Raw genomic sequence first — 27969 nt, 5'->3', positions numbered from 1 at the left:
CCAGGTTTCCTCTGCTGTTCTTTGGCTCTTCAACAAAGCTTAAACAATACAAAACAGGCACCACAAAGCCACAATAATAGGAGGAAACTCAAAGAAGATGTGCAATTGCATATCATATTTAATATCTGAGAGCTTTCTGTCTCTTCGTTGACAGCTACTCAACTACCACTTTGACGCTTCAAAAAGTTCATAAAGAGATCGTAAAACTAATCCATATGATCCAGCGGTTTAGTCCAAATTTTCCGATCACTTTGTATGATGAACAGATTTAATTTAGGCTTTTATTTGCATATAAACATTGATCAGCGGACATAAATTGAAGCTCAACGGAACCTGCTTGACGCACAAGAACAAACTCCTTGGTTCTTGCAGAAGCTCAAACGTGATGCGTAACAAGAGAATGAACCTCATTGGTTCTTGCTGAAGCTCAAACGTGTTGCGTAACACGAGAATGAACCTCATTGGTTCTTGCAGAAGCTCAAACGTGATGCGTAACATGAGAATGAACCTCATTGGTTCTTGCTGAAGCTCAAACGTGATGCGTAACACGAGAATGAACCTCATTGGTTCTTGCTGAAGCTCAAACGTGTTGCGTAACACGAGAATGAACCTCATTGGTTCTTGCAGAAGCTCAAACGTGATGCGTAACATGAGAAAGAACCTCATTGGTTCTTGCTGAAGCTCAAACGTGATGCGTAACACGAGAATTAACCTCATTGTTTCTTGCAGAAGCTCAAACGTGTTGCGTAACACGAGAATGAACCTCATTGGTTCTTGCTGAAGCTCAAACGTGCTGCGTAATACGAGAATGAACCACATTGGTTCTTGCTGAAGCTCAAACATGATGCGTAACACGAGAATTAACCTCATTGTTTCTTGCAGAAGCTCAAACGTGTTGCGTAACACGAGAATGAACCTCATTGGTTCTTGCTGAAGCTCAAACGTGATGCGTAACAAGAATGAACCTCATTGGTTCTTGCAGAAGCTCAAACGTGCTGCGTAACACGAGAATGAACCTCATTGGTTCTTGCTGAAGCTCAAACGTGCTGCGTAACATGAGAATGAACCTCATTGGTTCTTGCTGAAGCTCAAACGTGATGCGTAACAAGAATGAACCTCATTGGTTCTTGCTGAAGCTCAAACGTGTTGCGTAACACGAGAATGAACCTCATTGGTTCTTGCTGAAGCTCAAACGTGATGCGTAACAAGAATGAACCTCATTGGTTCTTGCAGAAGCTCAAACGTGCTGCGTAACACGAGAATGAACCTCATTGGTTCTTGCTGAAGCTCAAACGTGCTGCGTAATACGAGAATGAACCTCATTGGTTCTTGCTGAAGTTCAAACGTGCTGCGTAACACGAGAATGAACCTCATTGGTTCTTGCTGAAGCTCAAACGTGTTGCGTTATACGAGAATGAACCTCATTGGTTCTTGCAGAAGCTCAAACGTGATGCGTAACATGAGAATGAACCTCATTGGTTCTTGCTGAAGTTCAAACGTGCTGCGTAACATGAGAATGAACCTCATTGGTTCTTGCTGAAGTTCAAACGTGCTGCGTAATACGAGAATGGACCTCATTGGTTCTTGCTGAAGTTCAAACGTGCTGCGTAACACGAGAATGAACCTCATTGGTTCTTGCTGAAGCTCAAACGTGTTGCGTAACATGAGAATGAACCTCATTGGTTCTTGCTGAAGTTCAAACGTGCTGCGCAACACGAGAATGAACCTCATTGGTTCTTGCTGAAGCTCAAACGTGTTGCGTAACATGAGAATGAACCTCATTGGTTCTTGCTGAAGTTCAAACGTGCTGCGTAATACGAGAATGAACCTCATTGGTTCTTGCTGAAGCTCAAACGTGATGCGTAACATGAGAATGAACCTCATTGGTTCTTGCTGAAGCTCAAACGTGCTGCGTAATACGAGAATGAACCTCATTGGTTCTTGCTGAAGCTCAAACGTGATGCGTAACACGAGAATGAACCTCATTGGTTCTTGCTGAAGCTCAAACGTGTTGCGTAACACGAGAATGAACCTCATTGGTTCTTGCAGAAGCTCAAACGTGATGCGTAACATGAGAAAGAACCTCATTGGTTCTTGCTGAAGCTCAAACGTGATGCGTAACACGAGAATTAACCTCATTGTTTCTTGCAGAAGCTCAAACGTGTTGCGTAACACGAGAATGAACCTCATTGGTTCTTGCTGAAGCTCAAACGTGATGCGTAACATGAGAATGAACCACATTGGTTCTTGCTGAAGCTCAAACATGATGCGTAACACGAGAATTAACCTCATTGTTTCTTGCAGAAGCTCAAACGTGTTGCGTAACACGAGAATGAACCTCATTGGTTCTTGCTGAAGCTCAAACGTGATGCGTAACAAGAATGAACCTCATTGGTTCTTGCAGAAGCTCAAACGTGCTGCGTAACACGAGAATGAACCTCATTGGTTCTTGCTGAAGCTCAAACGTGCTGCGTAACATGAGAATGAACCTCATTGGTTCTTGCTGAAGCTCAAACGTGATGCGTAACAAGAATGAACCTCATTGGTTCTTGCTGAAGCTCAAACGTGTTGCGTAACACGAGAATGAACCTCATTGGTTCTTGCTGAAGCTCAAACGTGATGCGTAACAAGAATGAACCTCATTGGTTCTTGCAGAAGCTCAAACGTGCTGCGTAACACGAGAATGAACCTCATTGGTTCTTGCTGAAGCTCAAACGTGCTGCGTAATACGAGAATGAACCTCATTGGTTCTTGCTGAAGTTCAAACGTGCTGCGTAACACGAGAATGAACCTCATTGGTTCTTGCTGAAGCTCAAACGTGTTGCGTTATACGAGAATGAACCTCATTGGTTCTTGCAGAAGCTCAAACGTGATGCGTAACATGAGAATGAACCTCATTGGTTCTTGCTGAAGTTCAAACGTGCTGCGTAACATGAGAATGAACCTCATTGGTTCTTGCTGAAATTCAAACGTGCTGCGTAATACGAGAATGGACCTCATTGGTTCTTGCTGAAGTTCAAACGTGCTGCGTAACACGAGAATGAACCTCATTGGTTCTTGCTGAAGCTCAAACGTGTTGCGTAACATGAGAATGAACCTCATTGGTTCTTGCTGAAGTTCAAACCTGCTGCGCAACACGAGAATGAACCTCATTGGTTCTTGCTGAAGCTCAAACGTGTTGCGTAACATGAGAATGAACCTCATTGGTTCTTGCTGAAGTTCAAACGTGCTGCGTAATACGAGAATGAACCTCATTGGTTCTTGCTGAAGCTCAAACGTGATGCGTAACATGAGAATGAACCTCATTGGTTCTTGCTGAAGCTCAAACGTGCTGCGTAATACGAGAATGAACCTCATTGGTTCTTGCTGAAGTTCAAACGTGCTGCGTAATACGAGAATGGACCTCATTGGTTCTTGCTGAAGTTCAAACGTGCTGCGTAACACGAGAATGAACCTCATTGGTTCTTGCTGAAGCTCAAACGTGTTGCGTAACATGAGAATGAACCTCATTGGTTCTTGCTGAAGTTCAAACGTGCTGCGTAACACGAGAATGAACCTCATTGGTTCTTGCTGAAGCTCAAACGTGTTGCGTAACATGAGAATGAACCTCATTGGTTCTTGCTGAAGTTCAAACGTGCTGCGTAACACGAGAATGAACCTCATTGGTTCTTGCTGAAGCTCAAACGTGTTGCGTAACATGAGAATGAACCTCATTGGTTCTTGCTGAAGTTCAAACGTGCTGCGTAACACGAGAATGAACCTCATTGGTTCTTGCTGAAGTTCAAACGTGCTGCGTAACACGAGAATGAACCTCATTGGTTCTTGCAGAAGCTCAAACGTGTTGCGTAATACGAGAATGAACCTCATTGGTTCTTGCTGAAGCTCAAACGTGTTGCGTAATACGAGAATGAACCTCATTGGTTCTTGCAGAAGCTCAAACGTGCTGCGTAACACGAGAATGAACCTCATTGGTTCTCGCACGTCAAGCGGACATACTTGAGCTTCCGTTTACCACAACTGATGTGTGAGTTGATGAATATTTATATGTGAAAAAAGATCATATCATATCATATCATCATATAAAATGATCATGTCTCTTCAGAAAATTTTGAAATAAACCACTCAATTCATATTGATTAGTTTTACAATCTCTTAAACAACTTTTTGAAGCGTCAAAGTGGTAGTTGCATAGCTGTCAATGGAGGGACAGAAAACTCAGATTTCATCAAAAAGATCTTAATTTGTGTTCCGAAGATGAACGAAAGTCTTACGAGTTTGGAATGACATGAGGGTGAGTAATTAATGATAGAACTTTCATTTTTGGGTGAACTATCCCTTTAAGGCTGTAATACAGTAAGGTATTTTTGCAGTTAATTCAGTACAGCACGGCGCTGTACATAAGCAGAGATCTTATTGACACATTCACTACAATGATCATGCTAAAATGACACTATCATTTAATAGCACATGTAAAGCATGACAAGAAAGCAAGTGTTCAAGACATTTCATTTATAATTGTACAAAAACTCCATGTGTGATGGCTTTTTCTGTATAATTTCTATTTAACACCTGACACTTGAACCATCTTACATGTGCACGCAAACACACTCACACACATTGGAATGCCCAGATAACACACATCGCCTCTCCTCATTTGAAACGGTTGACTTCGGCTCTGTTATTTGGCTGTTCATGATCTCTAATGAGCAGCAGCATTTGATTTGACAGTCAGAGTTCCTGCTCTGTTGCTCCAATCCCCCCACAAGTCAACATAAACCACCTGTCAGACATCACAGAAAGCCAAATAACTCTCTCTGTTTTTGCATTTTGCATGAACACGAAAGCGGTTTATTAAAGCGCAATGAATAATGTCCTTAAAAGTGCTTAAATTATCAATATGTCATTGATGTGGCATTTCAAACAGTTGCAAGTAAACAATTGATCTAAATTCTTGTATAATTATTATATATTTTTTAGACATAATTTGATTTATTACACGTATTTGTCACATCACAAGACTGCTTACATGAACTGCAAACATGTTAAATGATGGTAAATAGTGGAAAAGGAAATGGTAACTAGTTACAGCCTCTGAAATACACATTTCCCCCCATTTTATTAATCAAATTCTCATTTAAAGTGAGTGGTTACGACTATTTCATGACTGGATTTTCAATAGGTATAGAAAGAAACTGGTGCAAGTTTAGTGTATTATTTCATTGAGTTACAGATGTTGGATAACTGAAAGATAATGTGTGAACTTCCTGTCAGATTATGTTTAAATTTGCCTGGGACAAAGGTTTGTCACGGCGATGTCCACGCAAACCACACACACCTTCTGGTATTAATCTAATTTCCGTTCCATTTTTAGAATTTAATTTTGTCAGCGAGGGATACTGGAGAGGAAATCAGTTGTGGTTAAGGAACCGAGAGGATCGAATTCTGAGATTTCACTGCTGACGCTTATTGCGAACAGTTGCTCCCAACACAAAGCCGGAGGAAAACAATGACGTTTTCATTTGCTTTCGACCAAATGTCACAGTAGCTAAATCAAACCTTTGCATGACTATAAGAACCAGATTTTCTCAATCGGATAAGGATTGGAATTTCGCCGAGCGGTTAGATCGTCAAAGCTGAGAATAATGATACACTTCAATTATCTGATTTCTTAATGTTCACACAACGGGACAGCTATCGGGGAGAACATAGGAGAACTTTAAGACGGCGAAGACCTCGATTGCATCCAGATTCCAGTTTTTAATCTTGCAGTTCTAACTTTTATGATGATTGTCCATGAGACAGTTCATCAAATGCTGACAGATAAAAAGCTTGAGAGGCCCCTTTCATTGGCGTCTTCAGCATTGAGCCTTCAGCCCAGTGTCTCAGAGTTCCTCATGTTGTTTATGGGCTCTGTTAGTGAAGAACATAGTTACACTTGTATTTATAGCCGTTGTGGTTTGGTCTTTTGTAATTTAATACTGTGTAGCTAGTGCAGTAAGCTAGTAGAGCTTAAAGATGAAGCTATGGCTCACTATTTTCACTATGTTGACTATGATTTGTGTTATCGTACACAAACACTGGAACGTCATTACGGTAGGGGAAGTTGAGCCGAAAACCGTATATTATATAGAACAGTCAGAGAGCAACAGAAAGAGAATGGCGTAAGATATAATTTACAGACAAAGACTGAAAGTCTTCTTAACAAGAAAGATTTCATAGTGAAAGGTTTGTACAAAGCAACTTCCAGTACACTTAGTGACCTTTAACCTTTGGCAAGGAATGTTACAGGTTTTATACAAGTTCTGAGGTCAGTTTATAAGTTAAGCATCAATGCTGTCATTTACCATGGATAATAACTTCAAGTTCCTCAGTTTGTAAAAATAAACAAAAACTGTGTGTACACTTCTGTACAAATGAAATTCAACCTGGGTTTTTTTTTTAAGCAGTAATGTGCATCGCATTTTTGTTAAAACAACTATTAAAAGCAAAGCATGTGATTTCAGTGCCACTAAGGCTAAAAGTAGCTCCTAACTTGTCGATTTAGGAGAAACTCTTAAAATAATGGCTGTGTCAGTCCTAATTGTAAGACTCCTAAATTTTTTCTTTAAGAGCAAGCATTTTAGCGCTAAAACCAGCTCCTAAATCTGGGAAAAGTTAGGGGTAGTCGAGAGGACTCCTAAATCACTAAGGCCCTGTTTACACCTGGCATTAAGATGCGTTTTGGTCGATCGGATCACAGGTGGACTAAATTCAGGTGTAAACTGGGTCTAAAATGTTTTGAGCTTGTCCACTTTTGACCACTTCCAGAGCTAGTTGAAAACGCACTGCACTGGATTGCTTTCGTAGTGTAAACACTCTTGTGGTCGAATGCGTTCAAACAGCCACAAAAGAGGCCTACTCTCCGCCTATACTGACCTAACACATTAACATTAATGGAAGCGCTCTAGCCAGACGGGATTTAAACTTTGTCGTCTGAAGACCCAAGTTTGGTTTGAAGATGAAAAATGTACCAAGCACAATGTTCTCTCACCATTCCTGATTTCTAACACACACTCACAGCGATCCACGTCATCTTGTGGCTGTCAGAGCAGAAACAAAAGCTGATGTTCTCATTATGTTTTTTCATCGTCTCCAGGCTCGTTCATATGTAAATTGCGCAAGTTTGTTTTGTCCATTAGATCGAAAGATCTGAAAAACCCATACATTTACCACCCGTAGACCCTACCCTTGAAGAAATCAGGACAGAAGCGGTTGAAAGTGGACAAAAGAGACACCAGGTGTAAACAGGGCCTAAGATCAATTCACAAACAATCAAAATGACTGTTGCTGGCAATCTGCCTCAGCAATCCACCCAAAGACACTGTACACCATTGAGGCAATAGGCGATAGAGCAATGACATTACATTAAAGTTGATTTATGTACAGACAATATGCATTGAATGATGGAGAATGAAACATTGCAGTCAAGTTGAAAATGATCCCATCGTCTGTGCAGTGCTGATAGCCCTGTGGGCAGCTCGGGTGACCCGAGTTCGATTTCCGGCTCATGGACCTTTCCCGATCCCGTCCCCCTTTCTCTCTTCCACTTCGCTTCCTGTCTACTCACTGTCCTATCACAATAAAAAGACAAAAACTGCAAAAATAAATCATTAATAAATGAATAGATAAATAACTGAGAGACATGTAGAATATATTTCCTGTGTTATTCGACTGCATGTCACAGATGCGACAGAGTTTAAGTTGTATTGAACTTTGAACATTCCTGTAAGGAGACTGGATGCGCTAGATTTAGTAAAGTGAACCACACCGGGGAAGTGAAACCCTGAGACCCTTTCTTGTCAATCTTTCTAATGGGGGTTAAACCAGCAGGGGTTGATTAACCTAGAACAATAACAATAATGCCAACAAGAAGAGTGAGTCTGCGACCCAAGCTTGTTAGCATCCCAGAATCCCCCTTCTCCTGCCAAGCTCAGGTATGGTTTCTATTTCACAGTACCTAAGGGAGGGAAAAAAGGTTGATGGAAGTGATTTAGTGCCCAAGGGACAGAAAGAAGGAGGGGGTTAATCGGTTAACCAGAGGAACAGAGAGGAGGGAAGAAGGGGGACCTGGCTACCGTCTGGGAGGTATGCCCTCGGCTGCTTTGTTCTGACTTACATATACACGAACAGGAAGTGATGCGAGGTGCCCAGATGCCTCATGCACAGATATGCATACTTCATCTGCTTTTATCGGTGAACTATTGATTTGAACCTAATCTTGATCGTTTCCATAGTTTAAACTCAAATGGTACTGGTTTCTACATCACACATGTAGTTCTATTTTTACACCTTTCTATTGCCAAGGTCAAGTTACTGCCATTTGGCTCATATGGACTTCTGTTAGCGTGAATCTCATGAAAACTGTCAGGGAATGTCCAGGTCGGATTTCACTCCGAGAAAAAAAAAGAAGAAAAATCGTAATTAAAATTGAAAATAAAGTATCGTTTTTAGATTGACAATAATAATCATTATTTTATTTTCATGACAATTAAGAAAATTTAAACCTCTCCAAGTCTCCCAGTTAAAATTCTCATTTCCATAATCCAAACAATATTTGTTTTACTATCAGGTAAGATGATATTCATTTCTGTTTTATATTTAATGAGAATCAGATATTTTACATTAACTTTAACAAGGAGTCCAACAATTATTGTTTGATCTCAAACTAATACAATATACATCAAATAAAAATACAAGATTAAGTTAAAGCTGCAGTCCGGCATTTTTCCTCTTTGTCGCCATCTCTGTTCGAAATCTGCAATTGCAGTCATTCGCGGAATTATCAACTTTACGTGAGTTGTAGTTCAACACCCTCGGCACGGCACAGCGCGGAGGAACACAGTGTTTGAGGAGAGTGTGCAGCTGTCAGTCACCGCGCCGATGTGGATATTGTCATTCAGAATCACAGATTATTCTTTTTGGAAGTATGACCAACATAAGAATTTTCACCGGCAAATGTCATCTGAACTAGTAAGAAACATTGACTTTTGTTCTGTTTCTGACATTGCAGTAAATCGCGCTGATTAAATCTAACAATTGCTTATAAGTTATCATTTCACGCAAAACCGTGTAAAGTAGCTATACTATGTTCTCAAATTGTTAATGTTAACAACGTCAGCAAGCATTGCGTGACTACATCATGTAATGTCCTTCCGATATTATCCTTGTTTTCGCATGGGTCCGGTTGCAGTCTCTTTTTTTCTGTAGCCACTCCGAAGTCCGAACGAAGTCTTTTGCATGTTACAGCGGGTGAGTCTTTAGTTGTCACTGATGATGATCGTCGTTTGAACCTTTCTGGATCCGCCATCAAATTGATAAGTTTAATTATATCAAGTGCTGTGAGAAAAGGCTATAAATCTCTACCTCCAACATCCTCACACGCAATATAGCTTATACTAGCCGAGACTCCTTCTTTATGTGTACAGATGTGACGTAATGACGCAAAGACAGGGACATTCTAAAACGCTTAACGTGAAAAACGCTTAACGTGGCTTACTGCACTAAGACAGTGATATTAAAAGACCAAACTCAGTACACATCATATTAATAAACCATACTATGTATAAAAAAATAAGATGAGTCCAAAATATGAACGCAACGCGTTTAATTACACGTTAAGCATTTTCTTCCCATAGAAAACCGTTATAAGAAAACGCTTAACGTGGCTTACTGTACTAAGACAGTGATATTAAAAGACCAAACTCAGTACACATCATATTAATAAACCATACTATGTATAAAAAAATAAGATGAGTCCAAAATATGAACGCAACGCGTTTAATTTCACGTTAAGCATTTTCTTCCCATAGAAAACCGTTATAAGAAAACGCTTAACGTGGCTTACTGTACTAAGACAGTGATATTAAAAGACCAGTAAGCCACGTTAAGCGCGTTGCGTTCATATTTTGGACTCATCTTATTTTTTTATACATAGTATGGTTTATTAATATGATGTGTACTGAGTTTGGTCTTTTAATATCACTGTCTTAGTACAGTAAGCCACGTTAAGCGTTTTCTTATAACGGTTTTCTATGGGAAGAAAATGCTTAACGTGAAATTAAACGCGTTGCGTTCATATTTTGGATTCATCTTATTTTTTTATACATAGTATGGTTTATTAATATGATGTGTACTGAGTTTGGTCTTTTAATATCACTGTCTTAGTGCAGTAAGCGTTAAGCGTTTTTCACGTTAAGCGTTTTAGAATGTCCCCAAAGAGATGCTCGAATCTCCCGCGGAAATCCACCAGTACCACTAAAATTAAAAACATTATTACAAGCTTACCGTTTTGAATCGAGCTAAGGCAAGCAGATAGTTTTGAACACTGGCTGGTTATGTATTTTATCAAATATGTATTTTGGATAATTTTTAACCCAAAAAAAGCTACGGACAGCAGCTTTAACCAAAACCTTCTGCTAAATGCTGCATTACAAGATTTTTTTTTATTGTCATGAAAATAATGTCACATTAAAAATCCTAATTTTGAAGTCTAAAGACTTCAAACTAAGTACAGTTTTTATAATTTTTTTAAGTTGATTTGGTTGTCAAATGTAGCACATTTATTTGCGAAACTGATCATTATATATGCAATATATATTTTAAATGAACTAAGTTCATTATTATTTCATCTCAGCGTTTGCCACAGTTAAGCTTAGTTTTGGTTTCGTTTTCGATCAGTCTGTTTAGTCACCTGTTTTCTTGTGTTCCTTTGTTCTCCTTTTCCCGCCATAACCAGTTACCATGGATATTAATTTAATCATCACAGCTGTTTATTATTTAATTAATTCATCACCATATATATTTAAGTTCCACACCTTTGCTCATTCTTGGTTCGGTATTGTTTGTGCATGGCACACTGTTTCAAGTTGCTGGCTTATGTTTAATAAAGACTGTCATTATTTGTATTGGACTTAAACAAACATCTGATCGAAAGATCCTTTTAATAAATCCATGTGTTCAGAAACCTCAGTAATGACTCAGAAATTGAAGTCAAATGAATTCCAAAATGTATTTTATGTAAGATATTTATCAAGTCATTCTCTGTCTCTCCTGACTTCAGGTCCTCCTGGGAAACGTGGACGGATGGGCAGAAGAGGTGACCCCGGTGAGTACCATCTCTTCATTTATTTTGCCTGTTCTTGATGTCTAGCGCCTTTCTATAAACATTGTTATTGTGCTTAAATCATAATCATGAGATGTGACAGGGAGGAAATCCTCATTGAATGTGGTTTTGAGTCACCGACCCTCAGATGATTCAGAGGTATTAAACTCAGACTGATGATGACAAATACAGTTTGTGCAGCAGAACCTATATTCACCTCCTGACCAGATCGGATTATATCTTGGATCGTGGAGTTCCCATGCAACTGGCATTTGGACAGCATGACAATTCTTTACATCTGTTTTTCAAACTTGTTCCAGCGCCGCTGCCCTGGGAGAGGAACTTCAAACGCTGGCAGAACACTTTATTTACATAGAGATAGTGGGTCATTTTGTCACTAAGTCTGCTAGATATGGTTCTGTTTAACAGTGCGTGCTTGTTGTAGTTTGGGTCGTAATGCGGGCGGGAAGAGTCGAATGTGGGGAAATGGATGGAGGAGGTTCTCTGTTGCACAACAGTTTGTTTGTTTCTCTAGAGTGTGAGAGAGAAAATATGGTTGGAAAGCTGGAAGATATTTAGCAGACTAATCAGCGCAAACATTAGGCGGGTCGCATGCGTCCATGATAACTCAATCGTTAAAAAGCGCTCATTCAATTACAGCCCTCATCAATTGAAAGATCAATCTTTTTCCTAAACGATTTAAATTTCCTCAGTTAACTCCATAAAGCACACACACATTCAAACTCTTTCTCTTTTACCATCTTACACTTACCCTGCTAACATTCTCAGAACATTCTGGCAAGGTTCTCTCAAAGTTATGAACAAACCTTCTGTTACATTAATAGAACGCTGGATCAAAGTTATCTGGTCTTTAATAATGTTTTTAAAACGAATGAGAACATCTTCAGAACGTTCAAAGAACATTCCCATAATGTTTGAAGAATGATAAAAGGGAAAGTTAATGTCTGCATAACCAAGCCAAACAACATTTTGGAGCGTTCAGAGAACATTCAGAAATAACATTTTTATAACGTAATAGGAAACGTTAGCAAAGCGTTCTTAGAACATATTTTATCCTGGGTAAATGCTTTCCAAATGGTGAAGCCGTTTCATTCACAACGGTCCGAGCTTGACTGTGCTGAGTGAATGTTTTCTTTAAACTCTTAAGAGGAGCGAGTTCTGTCAGCGTCTAGACGTCAGTAAATACCAACAACTTTCTGCCTCATAAAACTTCAATGTGTCTCTTAAACCTCTTTGTCTCCTCTGAGGGTCATACCACTTACCTGACATACATCTCGGTGTCAGGAAACATTTATTTAGAGGTTTTCCTTTTTGGTGAAAGAGTGAAAGTGTATTTTTGATCGTAAGTTAAACTGAAAGTGAAAAGACATTTGGCTTTGTTTTACACGTCTCTTTGTTGTGTTTTCTTTATTTTTCAGGACCCCCGGTAAGTAACCCGTCCTCACACTTCAAAATAATGACATGCAGCAGATATGAGCTCTGTATTGTGGTAAGGCTGACAAAACGTTTGAACGGTGAGTCATAAAAGCTGAGAAACTGCCTTCAAGTTCTGGGATCTTTCATAGCTCCTGAAATTTTTACATTTGGGAATATTAGCAATTTCTAGAATCTTCAGAGATGAGCCGTAAGTTAGAATACTCACACCAGTGCTTCTGAGATTCTAAAATAAAACTAGAATAAAGTTATAGAATAATGCTAAAAAAATAAAGTTCTGGAATATAAAGCTGAAAAGATCCTGTGCTTCTGATCCACTGTTAATGTTCTGGTATCCAACAAGAGTGTAACCCAGTGAAACAACAGGTTGCAGACTGTCTGACACCTGCTTTAGATTTAGGTTAAAATCAAGCCGTCAACACCTTGTTTCCAGCAGATACGTGGCTTCTAATCCATATTTTAGCAGGTTGTCATGAAGATTTCATTGATCTGATTAATGCTTGGAGATGTCAAATTGTGTGACTACAATATTTTTTAAAATCATCACACTGAATTTAAAAATATTTAGGTAACACTTTATTTTACAGTGTCCATGTTATACGTTACATAGTTACTGTAGTAATAACTATAAATTATGCATAATTACATGTAACTGACCTATTCCTAACCCTATAAGTTCATGTAGTTAATTATTATTACTTAAATGTATAATTACACTGTAACACGGGCACCTTAAAATAAAGTGTAATCAATATTTATCTTTTTTTTTTTTTATGAAATTAACCATGGCTTCTTTGGATTATGAAAACTGTCATGATGTTACACTCTTAAAAATAAAATTCCATTGCGCAAAAGGTTCTTTATAATGTTAAAAAGTTATTTGGATTATTAAAATGTCCTTCTAAGAAAAAAATGGGTCTTTTAAGAAACTGTTCCCTGAAAGGTTCTTTGTGGTCCAATGCTTCGCTGTGAAATCCTCCTTTTGGAGCCTTAAGATTTGTTATCTTTTTTTATTCTAAGATTATATTTATTTATTATACCCAATTTTTCTTTGCACAGGGCAAACCTGGGCGCGACGGTTACCCGGTAAATGTTCTTTAAATAATCTAGTTTCTTTCTTGTGCTTTATTCTTCATCTTTGGCTATTTTTCATTCCTTTATTGCTTCAATCACCTCAAGTTCACTTGCTGATATAAATTTTCTCTTTTCTGTCTCACTAAATATCTGTGCAGCTTAAAAAAATATATATTTTAAATCTCTTATGTCGCAAGAGAAGTGTCTGCACTAAAAATCTGCACTAGTTTCAAAGTCTTCTACTGATAAACTCTATCTCTGATGAAGAATGAAGTCTTTCGCTGGTATTTCTGCAACATGGACGATAATGATGCTGAGTTTCCTGGAAAGAGTGAAAGCGCTCCTGGGCTCAATTACATTGGTAATAGTGTTTCTCTGTAGAAACCGCTATAGATTCACCCCATTGGCTAAACCTGTGTCCGGGACAGCAGGCCAGAGACACTTAGAACTTTTAGTTTATAATTTCCTGGTTTCTTGAACCCTGAAATGGAAAGTACTGGGAAAGTAGTTGGGCGTTTTAAAATGAATTGGGCGTAGACAAAACATCACATGCTAACTGTGACATATGGGCAGATGTGCTCCGATCTGTTGAAGTAGGGCCTACAACACACATCTGAGGATTTCTTTCTATAACTGGACGCTGATTAGAGTAGCTCTAGAGTTTGTTTGTGTTCAAATAAAAATAAATTTGCTCGGTAAACTGTGACTCATAATTGCATCTTGTATTTCATTTATGAAACAAGCCTCAGTCAAACAATCAACAGTCAGTTTATATATTTTTTCCCAGTACCTTTGTTTATGTGGATACAAACATGAGATCAATTATTGGGGTCCAAACAGTTTTCTTATTGAATTGGATCATTGTTATGATTGTATAATCTACTATAGAAGTGGTGTGGTGGCCTCTAGTGGCTCTCAGTAGAACAGCAGACAGCGCAATGATAAGCAGCAGGCGGTTCTGGAACATGTCAAGGTGAACCTGGGGTCAGATTGTGGTTAGTCACAAAGCGAATGAGGCTTTGTACCTTGTTTTGTCTGGGTCTTAATTGTGGACCCCTCGGTTTGGTTGGTTTGGCTCCAAATATCAAGAGATGTTTAGTTAACAAGCCTTACTCACCTCGCGGCGTGAAGTATGAGCTCAATAGAGAATGTATTTGTCTGGGAGTTCTGAGTAAGCCTTATTGTGCCTCTTTAGCCAATTATACTGCAGATATTATTTATTACATTACCACTTCCTGTCTCTCCACCTATTATCTCTACACTCAGAGTAATGTTTGCACTGATATGGCAACGGCGTATCTGCTGTAAGATCAGCCTCTAGATACGTCTATGCCAGGCTGGGTCCGTCATGCCCAGCAAATTTGTATCAGAGGTACACTCATGGTTTTCCCAGATTTGTATGTCTGCCGGGAAAAGTCTGTGGCTAATTATAGACAGGTGTGCGTGTGCGTGTGCGTGTGCGTGTGTGTGTGTGTGTGTGTGTGTGTGTGTCATTCTTAAAACATAAGAATTGTCTGGGTCATATTTCACCCTAAAATCAAAAGTACGATTTTTTTTATTATTATTTTTTGTTATATCTTTAATTATTTTAAGAGTTACCTCTGTTCCCCATATATGTTACCAAGACATTTTCTTTGAGAGATTCACTCCTATAGTAAAGTAATATGAAAATCATACTGTTTCACAAATTAATAGTTAATAAACATTTTTAATTTGACATCCATCTATTTATTTATTTTTAGCATTGCAATGGGAATTGGGAATATTTGGAATGCTAGGCTATATTTTTATTAAAATAAATTAAATGTATGTATATTAGGGATGTGCGAGACTAGTTGATGAAATGATACTGCTGCTACTAGTTGACTTGGAAATAGCTAGTCATTAATTTTTTTGCACATTTAATCTTGATTTAAATTTTTTTCAAAGGCTATACGTTTAAATTACCGTCATGGTAATGTTACGTTTTGAAATTAATATACAGGTCCTTCTCAAACAATTAGCATATTGTGATAAAGTTCATTATTTTCCTTAATGTAATGATAAAAATTAAACTTTCATATATTTTAGATTCATTGCACACCAACTGAAATATTTCAGGTCTTTTATTGTTTTAATACTGATGATTTTGGCATACAGCTCATGAAAACCCCAAATTCCTGTCTCAAAAAATTAGCATATCATGAAAAGGGTCTCTAAACGAGCTATTAACCTAATCATCTGAATCAACTAATTAACTCTAAACACCTGCAAAAGATTCCTGAGGCTTTTAAAAACTCCCAGCCTGTTTCATTACTCAAAACCGCAATCATGGGTAAGACTGCCGACCTGACTGCTGTCCAGAAGGCCATCATTGACACCCTCAAGCAAGAGGGTAAGACAGAAAGAAATTTCTGAACAAATAGGCTGTTCCCAGAGTGCTGTATCAAGGCACCTCAGTGGGAAGTCTGTGGGAAGGAAAAAGTGTGGCAAAAAACGCTGCACAACGAGAAGAGGTGACCGGACCCTGAGGAAGATTGTGGAGAAGGACCGATTCCAGACCTTGGGGGACCTGCGGAAGCAGTGGACTGAGTCTGGAGTAGAAACATCCAGAGCCACCGTGCACAGGCGTGTGCAGGAAATGGGCTACAGGTGCCGCATTCCCCAGGTCAAGCCACTTTTGAACCAGAAACAGCGGCAGAAGCGCCTGACCTGGGCTACAGAGGAGCAGCACTGGACTGTTGCTCAGTTTTGCATGTCATTCGGAAATCAAGGTGCCAGAGTCTGGAGGAAGACTGGGGAGAAGGAAATGCCAAAATGCCTGAAGTCCAGTGTCAAGTACCCACAGTCAGTGATGGTCTGGGGTGCCATGTCAGCTGCTGGTGTTGGTCCACTGCGTTTTATCAAGGGCAGGGTCAATGCAGCTAGCTATCAGGAGATTTTGGAGCACTTCATGCTTCCATCTGCTGAAAAGCTTTATGGAGATGAAGATTTCATTTTTCAGCACGACCTGGCGACCTGGCAACTCTCCTGACCTGAACCCCATAGAGAATCTGTGGGATATTGTGAAGAGAAAGTTGAGAGACGCAAGACCCAACACTCTGGATGAGCTTAAGGCCGCTATCGAAGCATCCTGGGCCTCCATAACACCTCAGCAGTGCCACAGGCTGATTGCCTCCATGCCACGCCGCATTGAAGCAGTCATTTCTGCAAAAGGATTCCCGACCAAGTATTGACTATTGAGTGCATAAATAATTATTATTGTGCAATTACATAATTATTTGAAGGTTGACTTTTTTTTTTTGTATTAAAAACACTTCTTTTATTGGGCAGATGAAATATGCTAATTTTTTGAGACAGGAATTTTGGGTTTTCATGTGCTGTATGCCAAAATCATCAGTATTAAAACAATAAAAGACCTGAAATATTTCAGTTGGTGTGCAATGAATCTAAAATATATGAAACTTGAGTTTTTATCATTACATTATGGAAAATAATGAACTTTATCACAATATGCTAATTTTTTTAGAAGGACCTGTATTTTGAAAAAGGTGTATAACTGCAGAAACAAAATTATTTAATTTTACCTCAATTTTTTTTAATAAATCAAATTTGTGGGTAATAAATCTAAATTGGTTTTCTCTTTGGCGTTCGCGGCGGTTTCAGAGAAATGTGTATGCCTATACTCGAGGCCTAGTAGGCCTATACTCGAAGATGAGCAAGATAAGGGAGTATTTTAATAGCCTACAAAACCTTTCCATATCGTCATGTCAAACTAGTTTAGAACAATTAAGCTTGCTTATAGGCTTGTTATACTAACGGTTATGATGGGGCAATACGGTATGAAATTTTATACTGGGTTAAATGAGAAACATGAATGAAACTTACTTGACACTTGAACAGTTGCTATATCAGCAGTTGTCAGTAGCATATAAGTCAAGCTTTTCTTGCGATTTTGCCACCCGTCATGTTATGGCCGGTGCACATTGTACGGTTTTTGTCCCAGATGAAAGATGACCATTCTTGGTGATTTCTGTGCTCGTGCCTCCTAAACGGTGGCCCTACACTGTGCAGTGAGAGAAGTTCAAATACCGCCGTTGTCACGGTCTTGCGACCAAAGATTGCCAGCGATAATTATCTGACAGTGTCATAAATTTAGCATGATGATCATCTCACAATGTGTTTGCTGCTACGACCTTACGTCTACTGACTAGCCAATAAAAATGCAACATAAAATGGCGCCTTGATCAATGTGACATGGCACTAAAATGTAAAAAAACTACTTGCCTCAAGCTCCATTTGCAAAATTGCCATGCCAAGTTGGCCTCTTTTCCCTAGCCATGACCGTGTCCATATTGTCCTTTTACGGCTTACTCCTTTTTTTCAGTCCATTTAAAAAGCACACTTGCCGAAGTGCGATTCATCTGGCTCTATTTGTTTACCACTTGTGTATGCTGATGAAGTTTTATTCTTCTATAGCCTACTAACTTATGTCGTAGCCTACGATTCAATAGGTGTCATCATCAAACAGTCTGTTATACCCAAGTTTATTAGATCCATGTCGTACAGTGTTATTTGTAATGATGATCTTATAGGATTGCCGAAATCGCACAGGCATTAGTCGGTTGCAACATTTCCATTTAAACGTTAATGAAAGTAGTCGTTGCGCACATCCCTAATGTAGGCAATATATACAAAAAAGAAAACACCCAAGGCTTCACTGACACTATGTTTGGCATGAAGCTGAAGCTCACTGAGCTCAATAGAAGAGTACTTCACTACGTGTGAGTGGATCAGATTTCCTAAATTGGAACATGTCCATTAGCATCTGCCAAGCCTTTGTATCATCTGGAACAGAGTGACAGGTGCTTGTGTGAACTCGCCCCAAATCCACATCCTTTACGGTTTACAACGCAATCTTAAAATGCTTTCGGCTAGCAACTATGAAACATACGCTAGTGATTTCACTCCATTCACCAGCAATAGCAGCATTCGCCGTCTTTTAAACAATCCCCTTTACTCCCTCACAGCGTGATTGTTCTTATCCTGTAAACTGGTTTGACAGACAGTTTGTGTTAACTTGCGTCATATGGCGAGGATTATTAATGACAAAAAGCAGATGATTTCAAGTAAATATCATTTACACTGTTACACTAAGCCTGAGGAGTTTAGTTGACGAGCAACAGGAGCCAAACAGGAAGTGTACGCATATACGTTTGATGGAATCCAGGTAGATCCAGGTTGATTCTGTTCTGTAAGTGTGCTGGGGTTAATGTTACTCGCATATATGAGCGCAACATGTGTGCAGATGCCTCGCCATTGTTCTTATACGCTCAGGTGGTGCCCACATGCTGTCGGTGCTCATTTGAGGCCATGTTTTGATTAGCAGTATCGTAAACAGACTGTATTACATGCAGACGCAGCCGAGAACGCCTCACACGAGACTGTCATTGGCTCGATCCCTTTGAATTTGAGCACGATCCTTTAATCCGACACAAAATGTGAGAAGTTACTGAAGGAGATTGCTAGTAAAGAAAGATCCAGTTGCACGGCCGCATACGTCGCTTTTATTTTCTTCAGAAAATCTATTTGACCTAAAACGTCTTCTTCTGTCACTGAACATTGGAGACAAAATGTGTCATATGAAGGCTTTTTATGAATGTTCTTGACATTGTAGTGTTTCTTTTTTTTAAATCCACTTCTTTCTTGGCGGGCCGGTGGGAAAGAAATGAATGTCACATATCCCAAGTATTTCCATGTACTTGAAGTATAAAGCAGTCGAATAAACGATATTCCCTTCCGAGAAGAAAGGAGAACAGGGAGACGTGGAGACTTCATGGGCATTGGATCCAGATGAGGGTTCGTCTCTCCCTGCAGAGTCACAAAGGGATGAGATTTGGTTCTTGGGTTTCTTTTATGCAGAAAAAGCAAAACCTGGGTTTGCACTGCATGCTTCTCTGTCCGTTATCCATCTTCTCAGTTTAAAACAAAAAACGAATGAATCATTGATCAATTCACAATCAATTTAATATTAAATTTTATTCAATATGCATAATCCTTGAGAACATGAATATATATTACACATCGTGTCTGATTTTACAAATATTAAATAGTTTTAAGTGGTTAAATTATTTTTCTGTTATAAAATAACACTGAAATTCTTAAAGACAGTAACAACAAGCAAGTAGTGACAGTTCATTTCTTCCATATTGTGACGAGTGAAATTTTTTGAAAATATTGTAAATTTAGGACGGGGACTTGTTGTTTCTATCATTCGGTTGTTGATTGGATTTTGAGATATTGACTGCACACTCCAAAATGAATGCATGCTTATAAAAGAGGCAGGGTTTAAGTTGACTAAATAAAAGAAGTTCGATTAAACATGAAGAAGTCAAAAAATCCTTGTTCACAATGATATCTACACCATGCTTTCACAAAACAGATAGGGTGAATTTTAATTTCATGAACACTTTAGTTGCCTATTTTTGTCTTGTTCATCTAACATGTGGAGAGGTTTATGCTTAAGTTTTTTGTAACAATATGAAAATGGGTAAGAAAAGTCTTAAATAAAATGTATATACAGTATATTCTCTGAAAACAAGTCTTAGGGCCAGATTTACTAAACAGGGCGAATTAGCATGAGAGCGCAATTCCAAAAAAGCACCGATGGGAGTGGAAAAGTTCTGCACAGACGCAGCCGGATCATTTCCATAATGACCAACGCTATCTACCAAGAGCAGCGCAAATTAGCGACTGGTTTAAGACATGCTTTTTTGGGGCGGGAAATAATGGCGCAAATACCAGTAAATTGAAGAGCGCAAACCTTAGTAAATCACATTGCATGATTAATTTAAATACTCTCCTCCCATAAATTGTGCGTCTGAAAAGGAAACTCCTACAAATTCAAATGCAATAAGCTCAGCTGCAAAAATAACCCTATTCAGCACTAATTTTTCACTGCGTGTCTTTAGGTAATACTGACGCCAATAGATGGTTTGCGCTGGCGCTTAATGTCTTATGCAATATTTCTTCAAGTAAATCTTGTTTAGATATTTTTTTTACAGGAAAAGTTGCAGTGCATTTTAAAGGCTTAAAACCAGAGATGTAATGCATGATAAGACATTTCTGAACTGTCCAACCCAAACACGCTATGTTAAGTAGGTGGAGGCAGTCAAAAACTATGAAAAATTTGATTAAAACTTTTGAGTCTTAATTTGACTCAAGGGTCCATTGATACAATCCCCCCAGATTTCCCTCGAAGCACCATTGAGCCCACCACAAAGTCCAATATTAGAAGGAATGCTTTTGTAGGCCTGAACTCAAAGCGTTTAGATTACCCTGCGATGAATTTGCGATTTATAGCAAAGTTAAAAACTTTAACACTGGCAAAGGGCAACAGGGAAAAAGTCATTATTTCATTTTCATAAGGCTTTACTGGTAATCCGAATCCTCTTTCTCACTCCTTTGCACTTTGTGGTTCAATATATGTGGTAAATTCGTGCTACTTTGGAATGTTTTCCTGCTGTTCCTCCTTGGAATTCGGTGGTGCACACATCAAAATAATATATCCAGGATTAATCTTCATTTAATTGTTTTATGAGAGGTTTTTCTTGGCGGTTTCGTACTTTGCTTGGCCATTCAGTATGTTTGCAGGAGAAGAATGAAAAGCAGGTTTAGGAATAACGGATGGATTTCATTTTTTTTTCACGGTTACCAACACTCTTCAGGGGGTCGTAAATTGAGTTGTGTTAGTTCATGTGTGGCATCCATATGGACCTTCAGGTGCGAGACGGATAACAAGAACATTTGGAAATTTGAAGGATACATTCATGGATCATAATGAGAGTGGTGTTTGTCCATGCAAAACTCAACAGTGGCTATGTTTCTTGAGGAAGAAAACCTTAATCCCCCAATCATTTTGATGGATTATTCAATTACAAATGTAAGAGTCTTTGGCCTTGAGGGTCAACAGATTGAGACTCAGCAACAGTGACCAATGGGAAGACCAACCTCCTCCTCACAATGATGAACTCAAGGGGTCTGAGACCCCGAGTACTCGGGTCATAAATCAGAGTTAGGTGTCTTTGCCGATTCATTCATTTCTCTCACAGGAAGTCCGCTGGCATTGACCTGTGCACATGGTGTCTGCTAACCATGAGGACACACCACAGAGAGCAGGCCATGTAAACGCTCCCAGATGTATGACTAGAGCTTCCAGCACGTCCTCAAAACAAACGTCCTGTCCTTAACATACCTCTGGGAACACTTAAGACCAGGGATTGTTTATTGTCCACAATGGACTCGTACATCTTTTGTCTGTTTATTCAAAGGCAGAAGCTTAGTGTTCGTTATTTTAGCCCAGGATGTGTCCTTACTTTTGGGGTACAGACACTTCATTGAAGTTTGAAGGGCACTAGAACTTGTTCGCCTTATATGCACACAAACATGTGAGCATTTTCAAACACCACATTTTTCGTGGTGCAAATTCGCATGGTTTAGAAGAAATGTAACCCAGAGCATGTATACGTCACTGATTTCATTTGAACTCATTTCTAAGAATCAAACATAGATGCGGTTTCTCATCAAGTTTAAAAGAGAAATTTTAAATAGAGAAGCTACATGAAGTTGTGTGGAGTAGACAGTATTTTTAATACTTGGAACTACTTGTTAGTGCTGTTTGCTAATGCATCACTGTTGCTCATGCTTATGGACTCAAACTAGCATAAAACATTAAAGCTACAATATGTAATTTTTTCCGCCGCTAGGGGTCGCTAACCTCTTACAATAACAAAGGCGTAGATTGATGACGCAGTGAATAAGCGGTATCATAGCCTGGTTAAAACCAGACCATTCTCAGTTGTAACTGAGTTATGGTCTGGCAAAGCGTCATAGACAAATCATTTCTAGAGGGGCGTCACCAACGGACGTCGCGGATAGACCTAAAACCAATCAGAGCGATGGAGATGACGTATGCAGAGCGGTGGAGAAACATCTCCGAGTGTTGTTCTTTGCTCGGTTTTTAACAAAAAGGAAACGTTCAAATCGCTTAAAACAGACGCGATAGCTGATTCGAACGAGTGATGTTCGACGGCGGCATCCATCTTGGTAATGCAGGCTACAAAATCTGCTTCAAAATCCCAGCGCTGTCGTCTTCGTGTAAAGCCCGCCCCAACGTTTCTGATTGGTGCCTCGATTTCGGCGGATTGGAAATGGGCTTGAATGAGCTCTTTGCCAGACTAACTTTCAGAGCAAATCTAAATTTGCCGGAAGTTGTCTGGGTTTTCCCAGGGCAGGCTATAGCGGTATCATGGAACTTGCTGTCATGCTGATGGATCTAATAATGTTTATGGGTGAGTGAAAACATTGATGTTTTTTAACATGACTGTGGTATGAAGCAGGGCGCGATTGCTAATGAAAGACAGATATCAGCGCCACACACGAGTCCCGCGGATATAAAGGAATGAGTACATTTAAATCTACTGAACTACCCGCAAGTGCTGAATTACTACTCACACAGGTCAGTTTATTTGACGAATTAAACTTGTGAGGTAACGCAGCGCTGTTTCACTTGGTCTAACGTTACACTATCATACTAAACAGCATTTGAGTGTGTTGAAAGTTTTGTTATATGTGTTAGTTAGTTGGCTATATGAGACTAGCAGTAAGATCAACATTAGAATAACATACTGATCATATTCTAACATTTCATCATGTTGAGCTATATAACATTGATTTGTTTTATGTACATTTGCTTACCTGCCTAATAAAATACGTGCAAGAGCAGCTTCTCTGTCAAGTCCAAGTTTGTCGTGGAGCTCTCGGCATCTCGAAAACGCCATGCTGATATTGATCCTCGTTTTAGTTATCCTTTTGTCCCAAAGTCTGCCTGCCATGGTCCATAATGTTTGAACGAAACAACAACAGCGTGCCGCTAAACATTATGCAGTTGTCCACATCTGTCGCCATGGTTCCTATGGCAGTACAAGCGGAAACCAGGGATAACGCGGATATTACATCATTCACAGGCAACAAGTGACAAGGGACGGGCACTATTTAAAATTGTGAATTTCTCTGAGTTTACCAATTCTTGGAAACATTTAGGATAATGTAAGGACACAATTGAAAGAAATAACACGTGCAAGTGGTTTTTGGATATTTTGATACAAAATTCTTACATATTGTACCTTTAAATATTAGTTTGTGTGTCTTCTGTGATTCTAGATCATTAGTGTTTGGAGAGCTGATAAACCTCTATTTATAGCCTCACTTGTTGCTCTGCACCGATCAGGTGATCAGATTGTCATGAGCTGTAGGGAGGGAGATGTGATCTGTGTTGAGCAGGTAGAGAGGACGTTGTAGTTGCTGTCAGGCTGTGTTGCATCCCTCTTATTCTCTCAATTTCTCTTCTAATTGATACCTTCTTTTTCCTCCCTCCAGTAAAAGTGGTAATATAAATTCACCTCTTTTGTCTGCTGTTCTCTTTTCTTGTTAGATTTTTTTTCTTGTCCAATTTGACTCTAGTGGGTCAAAAGTAAAGAAATGTTGTTGTTTTTCATTTGACAAGTCTGACTGACCAACACACAGGTTGCAAACAAGGCTTATTGTCTTCTCTTCTGCTTCAACTCTACTTTGTTTATGCTGTGTTATATATCATGTTTCCCTTTTCTCACCCTGACACAAAGAAAAAAGTGTGAATCAATTGTTGATGTGTGAGTGCTACTAAAGGTACAGATATATGTTTCTAAGTTCAAAGGTCACAGCCATTTTGATGACCTCCCACACTTCATGCAAAAGTATGTGAATTATTTGACACTGCTACTTTTAGAACAAGTCTAGGTGCTTTATGACACTTTGGCATCAGGCCTTCTCAACAAAAATAAATCCTATAAAGTCACTTTTTGCATAAAATAATAACTTATGTTAAGCTGCCAGTGTAGAAACATCCTTTCTAATGGGGTGGTGATGGCGCAGTGGATAAGACACATGCCTTTGATGTGAGAGACCCGGGTTCGAATCCAATGTGAGACACCAATGTGTTCCTGAGCAAGACACATAACCCCTAGTTGCTCCAGAGGCGTGCGACCTCTGATATATATAGCAATTGTAAGTTGCTTTGGATAAAAGCGTCAGATAAATGTAAATGTATTTTTGACGCTGCACAGTCACTTTAATTTCTCAGTCTGATTTACGAACAACATAAATTCACTACTATGAATCTTATTTGTTACATTTTTAAATGATGGAAAGTTGCACTGACATGTCGTAAAATATGTCAGCGCTATTGTTTTGTCACAAGATGCACTCCAGTGATGTTTAAAAGTTACTTAAATGTCCTAATTTAACTAAGCCACTCCTGGCTTAATCTAAGCCAGAGTCTAAGCCCTGTCTGTGAAACCAGGCCTTTATGTTGTAAATAAAAAAAAACATGTCTCAATCCTCATCTTAAAAATAGAGGAATGACATAATGGCCAGACATGATCATTTTAATTCTGTTTCTCTCCTGATCCTCATCTCTTGATTTATCCCTCACACTTCCTTTCAGAGTCTATCCTTGCACTTACTCTTTTTATGACGGGCTGTCTGGGACTCCTGTGGTTTAATCGTCTGTGTTTTCTCTGTTTCCGATGTTCAGGGTCCACTTGGTCTGGATGGCAAACCTGTGAGTATTCCCCAGCTTTAAAGAGACAAGGATTTATGTGTGGAAAAGATATTCTGAATTCTCACTTTCTCAGTGTGACACTTTGAAAAGAAAAGTTGTCAATGATTTTATTATAACCAAATACAGGCACCTCTTCACTAGACCACAGAGAAGTCTCCATTATATTATCATTTTCTGCGCGACCTGTACATTGACAGCAACACACCTCATCATTGTTTCTGCAATGACGTCTGACGTGTTTACATTTGACGTTGCATGAGAACGTGATTAAACGCAAAAACGCTACGCAAGAACCTGACCAGAGCAGTCAGACTGGAATTAGTTTTCAGATATTAGAATTGAATAAGATTTCATACCACATACGAATTTAGCTTGAAACGGATTTGTAAAAATCTGGTTTCAAGGGATTTTTTGCAATTCGCATTTGCTAAATATAATCGGATACTACAGAGCCCCTAAAGGGACATAGTGGTGGTGGAAAAAAATTTGAGATGGAAGGGAAAAAATATATTTTAAAAGTTTTGCATTCCCTCAAAAAACGTTTGTTCTTAGCAAGCGAACGCAAAGTTTTTTCAACGCAAAAGCAATGACAATTTTTTTTCTCCCATCTCATATTTCTATTCCATCACCATGTACCTTTAGGGGCTCTTATGTCATTTCAAAGAAGTGTGTGTATTTACCGTATGGGTGACATTATGGGTGACATAACTTACTTTTTTGCAGAAACTTGTAACTGAAATGGACACAAAGTAGATGTTCCTTTTATTTAATTACATAAGATTGTTGTTATTGTTTTTTTTTACTACTATTGCTTATAAACACCATTAAATCTCTGGCATGTAACTGACTGTTTGTGCTACGAACGTGAATGATGGCTCAATTGTGTAACTTTTCTAAGCAATCAGAATTATGAGTCTTGACTTGTGGAGGATGTGAAACCATCCCATAGACTTACATTGAAAGAGTTACCTGAGCCAAATCTAGAGGCCAGGGTTTCATAGAGACTTGGAAAGACTTCTTGTTTTGACTAGAGATGTAATTGATTTGTTTTGCAGGGTACTCCTGGACCTAAAGGAAGCCAGGTAAATCCAATTTCAAATCTCTACTGTTCCGTATCTTATATTATAGAGCAATAAGTGCAAACTTTTGCTTTATGACGTTTTTGGTTTTGACGTTTTGACGTTTTTCGTGCAAACTTTTGGTTTATGAAAGCTACCAAACTTTACACACATCTGAAAGCTGTTCATTTGTACGGTTTTATTTTTTCATGGCTTCAGAGGGATTAAACTCCTATATACGTTTTCAGGCCATTTATCATCTCAGATATAGGGTCACACACCACAAAGTGCCTTTTTACCATGTATGTCCATCCCCAAATGAGATGGAAATAATGGATTACACACCGAAAAGAGAGAATTCATCATTGTTAGCTTGTGCGCGTGCAAATAGGCGGTGGTTTATAAACCCTGCTGTGCTCTTTAGCGCTGCCAAGGGAAGCCCATTTGTCCAATGTAAAGTAAACCACTTCTTCTGGAAGGCAGACCACCTCCAAGCGCCATTCGTCTGTCGCTTCCTGTGAAAGACAGTTGTTTTGTTTTGACTTGCATGAAGGAGTCTAAGGTCGTCATACAGTAGGTTTCAATCAGGCATGAAAATGTGGGATTCTGTGATGCATATAACTGATGTGCAGAGTATTCCATATCTAAAATGAGGAAGAGGTTGCAATTGAATCGGTTGCATCTGATTTTATTCAAATGTGACACAGATTCTTTGAACGACATGACTGACTCTGACATTTTTAATCCCAGTGTGTATACATGCATTTTTTATTAGGTTTTTGAGCCAACAAAACTTGCTCAATTTTTATATAAAAACTAACATAGTTTACAGTTGAAACGGTATTTCTTGTTTAAAAAAAAGTGTCTGATATGGGTCACAGTGAGAAGGTCATGTGAACAACCTCATAAAAATATCATATTTGAAAATGAAAATACCATAGACTCAGACTCTCATTTCCAGTTTCACTCAAACCATTTTCGGTCAGCTGTACGTCCATCATATTCACAGACTTTTGATCATGTTATTTACAAGTGACTTTTAAGATCAAAGATTACAGCTATATCTAGTGCAGATGTGAGGTGCTGTCTATAATTCTATTTGGAAAAAGATGACTTTGATAACTTTGAAAGCGAGGTACATGTGAAAATTTATGGACACTGAGACACTAAAGACTCTTAGCGAGTGAATGGTTCACATGCAAGTTTTTGAACTACACTGTGTTTTCCCTTAGACTTTTGTCATATTAATATTTCATGTTGGACAATCTGTCTAATCAACACACCCAATTCATTTATTTCCAGGGGCTGCCAGGACCAAAAGGAGATAAGGTACCTTTAGTATCTTTCTTTCCGAAATTGTAAGCCGCACACAGGACGGTTTCGTTCTGTTTCCGATCTCAGCTTCCCAGCAAGCAGATGTTTTCCGATTTCTAAAACAACTCACAAATTTCATTTGCATTGGCTTTTGTCTTCAAACACATGTTTTGGAGGGGATGTAGACTGTGTCAGGCATCAAATTAGAGTAACAAGAAACCTGTGGTAAATGAAGACCGTCTTGAAGTATTTTCCTGATTGCAGTAAAAAAATAAATTAAAAAAACCCAC

The 27969-nt window shown here is 38.9% G+C and overlaps 1 protein-coding gene across 1 annotated transcript in view; it reads left to right on the top strand.

Annotated features, from left to right (window-relative positions):
* The window catches only part of col23a1a (collagen type XXIII alpha 1 chain a), a 143961-nt gene that overhangs the window by 90857 nt on the left and 25135 nt on the right, over positions 1 to 27969 (top strand). Inside the window, exons 3-8 of the mRNA XM_056237610.1 lie at positions 11099 to 11143; positions 12580 to 12587; positions 13655 to 13681; positions 25281 to 25307; positions 26363 to 26389; positions 27668 to 27694. Coding sequence (XP_056093585.1) covers positions 11099 to 11143; positions 12580 to 12587; positions 13655 to 13681; positions 25281 to 25307; positions 26363 to 26389; positions 27668 to 27694 — 161 coding nt within the window. The remainder of the gene's footprint in view (positions 1 to 11098; positions 11144 to 12579; positions 12588 to 13654; positions 13682 to 25280; positions 25308 to 26362; positions 26390 to 27667; positions 27695 to 27969) is intronic.

Source organism: Rhinichthys klamathensis, unplaced genomic scaffold (genome assembly GCF_029890125.1).
Source record: "Rhinichthys klamathensis goyatoka isolate OS25496 unplaced genomic scaffold, OSU_Roscu_1.1 h1tg000491l_1, whole genome shotgun sequence".
Taxonomy (NCBI): Eukaryota; Metazoa; Chordata; class Actinopteri; order Cypriniformes; family Leuciscidae; genus Rhinichthys; species Rhinichthys klamathensis.
Note: the sequence above shows the minus strand (reverse complement) of the source record. Positions and strands in the feature narration are given on the sequence as shown.